This window comes from Malania oleifera, chromosome 4 (assembly GCF_029873635.1).
Source record: "Malania oleifera isolate guangnan ecotype guangnan chromosome 4, ASM2987363v1, whole genome shotgun sequence".
Lineage (NCBI taxonomy): Eukaryota > Viridiplantae > Streptophyta > Magnoliopsida > Santalales > Ximeniaceae > Malania > Malania oleifera.
In genome coordinates, this window is record NC_080420.1 from 52,513,422 (window position 1) to 52,521,730 (window position 8,309).

Here is an 8,309-nt window from a genome sequence, read left to right on the forward strand (position 1 = left end):
ATCATTACTGACTCCCGAGGAACAACCGCGGGTATTTTGGTCTAATCTATTCTTCGAACTCCTAAGAAGCCTCTTCTATTGCATGATTCCACCATAGAACCTTTACTAGAGGAATCTTCTTATTACGTAGTTCCTGTTTCCTTCTATCCACTATCTTTACTGGTACCCTCTTCATATACTAGTGAATCACTAAACCTCTAAATTCACCATAAACTAATAATATGAGAAGGGTCCTAAGACGTATTTCCCTCAACATGGAGATATGGAATACGTCATGTATCCTGGATAGCACAGGTGGTAAAGCTAACCTGTAGGCAACCAGTCTCATTTTCTCTAAAACTTCTAGGCCTATCTATAGCTATACTATGATGTTGCTAGTTTCCTAAGTTATAACTCCCTGCATTCTAAATATTGTCATCTTTGCCATGAGTCTCTAACTCCACCTGGACCATATGCTTGTTGCTATTGTAGTTTTCTGCCACCTGTTTCTCTTCTTCCTAAGTATGCTACAACATGGCTTTCTCATCAAAAAGCACATCTCTACTAATCACCGCCTTGTTTGCCTTCAGATTCCACAGCTTGAACCCTTTCACCCCTTAGTAATACCTTAGAAAGATGCATTGTCTAGACTTTGCAACAAGTTTTGATCTCTCCTCACTAGAAACATGTGCATAGGCTGGACATCCAAACACTCTCAAACCAAAGTAGTCTACCATGCTACTTGCACACACCTCCTTTGCTACTTTCCCATCTAGTGTTACCCTTAGTGATCTATTAAACAAGAAACACGCCATATTTACTACCTCTACCAAGAAGTTCTTTACAAGCCCTGCATTCAACCTAAGACACCGAACTCTTTCAGCTATTGTTCGGTTCATCCTTTCCGCTACACTATTTTGTTGTGGTGTCTTGCGTACTGTGACTGTTGACCCTATGGGTCATACCCTATTTTGATTATGACAAATACTCAGGTATTTAATGATTGCTAAGTTGATGTGCAGGTTTATCTTGGCAGTATCCTATGATGGCACTCGGAGACCCGGAGGAAAACGAAGACTCTGAAGACCCTTGATATAATTGAGTTGTTGTAATTTATATTCGGGTCTGTAATAGTTAAGTAGGAAAGGTCTGTAATAGTAAATAGGTCTTTGATTTGTGATAAGCTCACACACATCACATGCATGATAATACGTAAGCTCAAACCAAACCATGAATGAGAAAGGACCTTAGACAGACCCTAGGGTGTACCCTTCGGTCGACCGACACCGGACTTTTTTTTGTGTCTTCAAAATTGGACCCCAAGTGGCCTTAGGACACACACATATGCACATATGTTTATTAGGCACTTAAAATTGATTGAGTTGGGTCAATTCGGGACCGAAATGCACACTTGGTGCACTTTCGGTCGACCGAGCCAAACAGTTCAAATTGGCCCGGTCGACCGAAACCGGTCCGGGTCAACTATTTGACCCGGTCCCGGTCGACCGACCCCTTACAGGTCATTTGACCTCGGTCGACCGAACCACCTGGGAGTCAACTATTTGACCCCCCGATCGACCGACCACTTTTGTTCGTCAATAACTTGGTCGACCGAAGGGCCTCGGGAAAATTCCCAGCGGTCCGGTCGACCGAGCCATGTAGTTCAAAAAGTGTCCAGTCGACCGAAACTCGGAGATTTCAAAAATCGCCCTTACCCGGTCGACCGACCCCTTAGTTCAAAATGCCCTCGGTCGACCGAGCTACTTGAGTGCCGGTCGACCGAGCTACTTTTGGTCGACCGGACCTCTCGGGTTGCCCTATTTTTTTTTACCGCGATTAAATGGTTTAAGCAGGGTTAAAATATTTGAAAGGTCATTAAACTTTCCTAATTATTCCCAATAGGTCCCCAACGGTTATATTTCAAGGGTTGTCTATAAATACCCCCTCATTTGGGATAATTAGTATGGGATTAAAAATATTGATTAAGAGAAATTCTCTGAAAATCCCAAATCCTATAATATTCATATCCAATCCCCATTCACTCATGCTTACCTTCTTCGATCTCTTAAATCCTCTGTAAGTCGATTGAGTGTTTATATTTAATAGGTTTGCTCTCCCATTCATATTTGATTGATTTATTTTCATTGAGAGCTAAACCTAAGTATTCTTAGGAGACTTTGTTAATAAGTCTATCCTAAGAAGACTTTGATAGATCTTCTAAGATTTGCACCTTCATTGCAACATCTTAAGAAGATTGTATTTGTTTTTGGTTGCAAAACATTTTCAAAATACATTCAAATATCTAGCGTGCTTTGTCTTGATAAAGCTTTAAAGAGATATTTGTTTGTGTGAGAAAAATCTTTGTTGCAATATTCATTGATTTATATCCATAGTTGAATACAAAGATTAAATTCCTTTTGCAAACCAAACTTATACATTGCTAGAGCTTCATATACATATATATATATATATATATATTGAGAAAACTTGTTGATTGAAATATATGAAGTTTGGATAATATCTTTGTTTGAACACTTAGATTGAATAGCCTGTGATACAAAGATCATTTAGGTTTGCACTCTCACGTACTCATTACAACGATAGTAAATCTATTTGAGAGTTGACATCTTAGACCACACTGAGCTGACAAATTATTTCATATTTGTGGTGTATATTATTGCGCGAATTTGGGTACATATCTGCTTTACTTGAAAGTACAATCACTATACCATTTCAGTATAATACACATTGGTTGTATTTCCAGGCACGGGCCTAAAGAGGGAGACTAGCCCTGGAATAGTCCCGGATTGGGTTAGACCCGGTTAGGAAAGCTAGGTGCGTCGTCCTGTTAAGGCGTGTAGGTTGAGGTCAGCCCCGCTAATTGACCTGGTTAAGGTTGAGGTCAGCCCTGTGTTAATTTGACCTAGTTGTAAACGGTGCCGCTCCACCCTTAAGTGAGCTATTAGTGGAATCCTCTAGCTTGCGAGCTTAAGGCGGGGACGTAGGCACGGTTGGCCGAACCCCGATAACATATCGTGTGTTCATTTATATCTCCGCACTTTATATTTACCGCACATGTATGTTATGGGTGAATGATGCGTATGACTTAAATTTCACATTATACTTATCTACGCGTTTGGAAATTGAATAGGCAGACCCTAGGTTGTGTATATACTGCTGTTTATCCGGTTCAACCTAGGTGATAAATTTTAAATTTCCAATTCACCCCCCCTCTTGGGAATACACCAATTCTAACAGTGACGTGTCTCCTAATTCCATTCTGCTCACACAACTCCATGAACCTTGAATCAGTGTGCTCATTACCATTGTCTGACCTAAGGCATTTGATTTTTCTCCCAGTCTGGTTTTCTACTTCAGTTTTCCATATTTTGAACTTGGCAAACGTCTCTGACTTGTATTGTATGAAGTACACCCAGACCTTTCGTGAGTAATCATCAATAAAACTCACAAAATACAAACGTCCTCCTCATGATGCTACCTTTACCTACCCCCAAACATCTGAATGAATGTAGTCAAGAATTTCTCCAATCTTGTGTGTGGCTGTCATGAACTGCACCCTATTATGTTTCCCAAGTACACAATGCCTATAGAAACTCAGCTTGCATGTTTTGACAACCTTCAAAATATTTCTCTTATAAAGCTCTATCATCCCACTCTCACACATATGCCCTAACCAAATATGCCACAAGACCATACTATCTGACTCAAACTCTGTACCTACAACTCCACCTACAACTGCAGTACCTAGCAGTGTATAGATATTTCCTGGTAATTTCTGCCCCTTCACCACGGTTAGAACACCTTTACTCACATTCATTACCCCACTTGCAGACTTGTAACTAAACCCATTACAATCTAAAGTTCCCAATGAAATCAAATTCTTCCTTAACTCCGGTATATGCCTAACATTGCACAACATTCTAATAACGCCATCAAACATTTTAATTATGATATTCCCTATTCCAATAATTTTGCATGAAGCATCATTTCCCATAACAGAACAAGAATTTACCAAATTGTAGGTGGTGAACCAATCTTTGTTTGGTATCATGCGATAGAAGCACGCCGAATCTAAGATCCAAGAATCCATGAGACTATATGAACCGGATGATACAAAAAGCATATCCTTGTCACCACTTTCTGAGTCTCATTCTTTCACTACATTTGCAGATTTTTATGAACCCTTTTTATTTTTTGCATTCCCCTTCTTCCTCTCTGGACAATCTAGTTTTATGTGTCCCTTTTTCCCGCACTTAAAACATCATATGTCCTTCCTTTTCCTAGAATTTGATCGAGATTTTATGTTACTTCGCCCACTTTGGAACTTGCTTCTCCCACGTTTGTGGTTACCCTTCACCATAAGCCCTTTACCATGTAGATTCTCATCTCTGGCTTTCTTCCTCTAATAAGAGCTCTTGTGATCTCTTCCAATTCGAGAGTTTCCTTTCCCCACATCAGAGTTGTAACCAAATTCTTATACATATCAGACGCAGGTAGGGAATTCAGTAGCATCAACGCCTTGTCTTCATCTTCGAACTTCACATCAACTCGCTTTGGATCACTGATGATCTAATTGAACATGTTGATGTGCTGGTTCGGATCTGAAACCTTTAACATCTTAAGCCTATACAGTTTCTTCTTAAGATACAAATTGTTCATCAACGACTTGAACATATACTAACTCTCTAGTTACAGCCAAACTGCTGCCGATGATTTCTCATCCATGTCGTGATACATCGCGTCATCAGCTAGACAAAGCCTGATAATCGCCACAGCCTTTGCTTCCAATTCCTTCCAACTCATGTCGTCCATGCCTTCCGACTACCCCTCTGTATAATTCCTTCACTATACCCTGCGACACTAATAAGTCTTTAACCCTCCTTTGCCATAGTATGAAATTTTCCAATTCGTCGAACTTGACAATGTTGAACTTTGTAAAAGAAATTCCAGCCATTGTAACAAAAAATTCCAATACCAATTTATTGTGAAAATTAACGTGCAACGAAAACCCATATCGTGTAATGTAGCAACTAACGATGAAAAATACGAAAACACAATCACATCAATAATAAGGAAAGCAAATAAACAATGACCTAAGAATTAACATAGTTCGACAATGTGCCTAGGTTCACGGGAGCAAGTGACAACTGAAATTCATTATTTATCAAAATTAGGGTTACAACATTGTATATATGCTAACCCTACACATATAGAGGGATTAGAAAGTTCCCTAAATGCCTCTGTATTAATCTCCGGAGGATTTGCCTCCGAGTTCCCAACCTATTAATCTTTGAAATTCAAAATTCAAAAATAGCATCGAACAAAATCGTCAACGGTTTTTTACTGAGACTGAAACGGTCGACGATTTCAGACAAAACATCAATGGTTTCTTTCTGAGCCTAAACCGTCGATCTGACTATTGATCAAACCGTCAACTATTTTTTCCTACCAACGAGTTTCTTTTTTTTTTTTTTTTTTTTTTGTCAACATAATTTCTCTATATATATGTTTCACTCAATATAAGTCACACACTACAATAATAAAATTAGTGATGCATATTATTATTATTATGTAAGTAAAATAAATGCTATTTCACACTATAAATGTGGATCTCCCAGCTCTAAAAGCAAAAGACAGAAAGACCGAGACTGGGCATCAACAGATTAAAGCGGGTTTAAATAGATAGATATAATCTGTGGGCAGAACGCTTGTTGTGCGGGCCCGATGACGAAGACTAAATGAATAAAAACAAAAATTGTGAAGCAGCATAAAATCCCAGAAGCAGTGGACGTGAGGGGAGAGTCCCAAGCTCTCATCTTCCGGCACCGTCTTTGATATTTCCGGTGCGCACAACCATGGATAGGCTGATGGGCCTTCTCAGACTGCGAGTGCGCAGAGGGATCAATTTGGCCGTTCGCGACACCCGCAGCAGTGATCCTTACGTCGTCATCACCATGGGCGAGCAGGCATCTCTTCATCATTCTCTTCTTTCATTTCCAATTTTTTATGCTCTAATTTTTTTCCCCGTGTTCTTGACTTTGAACTCTATTTGATCATAGATGAATTGTTTCTGTACCTAATCTTTGATTTGCTCATGTCGTTGGTGTGCTTGTTTTTTTTCGCGTTCATTAAGCCATTAGGTTCTGAAAGCATTTAAAAATAACTTTATCTTTGTTTTATTTATTTCTGTTATTATTATTATTATTATTATTATTATTATAGAGGATTATGAAATTGTCAACTTATTTTTTAATTTTAGGCATAATACACCCATCTTCTTAATGTCCGAACGAAGTCAATTGCAAGACCTCAGATGCAGTTGGCTATCCATGGTCAGTTGTGGGTCTGCCTTTTATTGTTCTTGCTGTGTTCTTTTGAGGATTCTGGAGAAGGTGCCTAGCTTGTACCATCCATTGCTGAAACTCTAGCTAATTTTACTTCAAATTTCAGTGTATCTGTTGGTTTTTTCTGTTCAAATTCAGGAAGGGATAACGCCTTCAAATGCCCAAATTTGCACTTTTCATGATCCTAAAATTTGATGATCTGTTATGCTATTGTGTTTTTAAAGCCATCCAGATGCATTGCTTTGGTATTCTAACTCTAGTACACTTTGCTGGTGGGTTGAATTTAATGTTGGTTCTCTGAAATTTGTGGACATGCTGCAAGATGGTTTGTAAAGGGAACACTCTATGCTTGTTTACTGAAGACTTGTATTCTGTGTTATCACTCTCATCTCTGGTTAGATGAATTGATGCAGAAACTGAAGACTGGCGTGGTGAAAAACAATTGCAATCCTGAATGGAATGAAGAACTGACTCTCTGTGTTGCAGATCCTGATGTTCCCGTCAAGATGGTAAGTGGTAACCGAATTTTCACTTGGTGCTATACGATTACCAATTCCATGATGCTTATCTTGGAACAGACAGGCCATGTTATGGATGCATGAAAATTAAAAGTAAATTCCAAAATGAAGACCAACTTTCGATTTTGAAAGCTGCTTTAAGAATTAATAGCAACTTTTAAACTCAGAACTGTTTTCATACTTAAAAGCAGTTTTCAATTTCATAGGCTACTTTTAATTTCGATAGCTTATTTTTCAGTTAATTTATTATATCAACGTGACCCATTTGTGCAAATTTTCTGTCCAGATAATTTATGGGGAAATTGTCACTATACTAAAATACATCCAAAAAATGCTTTTAGCGTCATTTGCATTGTTTTTCGTACTTAAATGTAGTTTTCAATTTCATAGGCTACTTTTAATATCGATAGCTTATTTTTCACTTAATTTAATATGTCAGCTTGACCCATTTGTGCAAATTTTCTGTCCATATAATTTTTGGGAAATTGTCACTATTAACATACATCCACAAAATGCTTTAGTATCATTTGCATTATGCCTGCTTGTTTTTCCAGTTATTGAAGAGTGGCAAGAACTACATTTGCTGCAGGAAACCCAAACTAAATTCTGTTTTCCATTGCAGATTGTGCATGATAAAGACACATTCACTGTAGATGATAAAATGGGCGAAGCAGAGATTGACCTAAAACCTTACCTGGAGTGTGTGAAAAAGCACGTAGACGTCCAACCAACAGGCACTGTAATCTCAAGGATTCAACAGAATAGGAAGAACTGCCTCGCCCAGGAGAGTTGTATTGTCTGGAACAATGGAAAACTGGTCCAAGACATGTGCCTCCAATTGAAAAACGTAGAGTGTGGAGAAGTGGAGGTACAACTCGAGTGGATTAACGTTCCTGGTTCCAAAGGTCTTTAGAGTCCAGGTACGCTTTTGTATATGTTTGTTGTATGTAAAAGACGTAATGTTGGAGTGGATTGGTTTAAGTCGTGTACTGGATTTGAGGAAGTGCTTCATATTCTAATTTAGTTCGCCATAAACAAGGTATGTGATGAAGCAAGCAATGTTTATTCTGCTCATTTTATTGTTATTGTAATTATAGTAACAAGCTTTGGAGTCTAGGAAAACAAAAGAGAAAAAAGTTACAGTCTAATTAATTTTCTAATAAGTGGGCATAATTTTCTGGTATCTTAGGCACAAAGAGTAAGATGTCTAATTATTTGATTTGTGCATGTGTTTGGACTCGGCAAGCTTTAGCTATAAACTGTGGAGTTCTATTTGTATTTGAATGAATTGGTTTAATTTAATTTGATGAAGGACTTAAAAAAAACCTTGGTCCTAATCAATTTTCTTGTATTTTGTGCTTGTAATTCCCTCACCTTCTGTCTGGGAGCTTAGTGGCACCTTGCTTCTGGAACCCAAAAAAAAGTACAACATTGTATTGAATTTTAT

At 38.3% G+C, this 8,309-nt stretch overlaps 1 protein-coding gene across 1 annotated transcript; it reads left to right on the forward strand.

Moving 5' to 3' along the window:
• The first annotated feature begins 5,632 nt into the window (after positions 1–5,632).
• On the forward strand, positions 5,633–7,936 carry LOC131154201 (protein C2-DOMAIN ABA-RELATED 7-like). The gene is made up of 3 exons (XM_058106809.1): positions 5,633–5,966; positions 6,758–6,853; positions 7,485–7,936. Exons 1-3 carry the CDS (start codon positions 5,856–5,858, stop codon positions 7,773–7,775), a joined length of 498 nt encoding a protein of 165 aa, XP_057962792.1. The 5' UTR covers positions 5,633–5,855; the 3' UTR covers positions 7,776–7,936.
• The last annotated feature ends 373 nt before the right edge of the window (positions 7,937–8,309 follow it).

Excerpts from the sequence above, each read along its gene's own strand:
- LOC131154201 (XM_058106809.1), top strand. The coding sequence starts at position 5,856 with ATGGATAGGCTGATGGGCCTTCTCAGACTGCGAGTGCGCAGAGGGATC. Across the intron at positions 5,967-6,757 it reads TCATCACCATGGGCGAGCAG|AAACTGAAGACTGGCGTGGT; the intron begins GCATCTCTTCAT and ends GAATTGATGCAG. Across the intron at positions 6,854-7,484 it reads CTGATGTTCCCGTCAAGATG|ATTGTGCATGATAAAGACAC; the intron begins GTAAGTGGTAAC and ends TTTCCATTGCAG.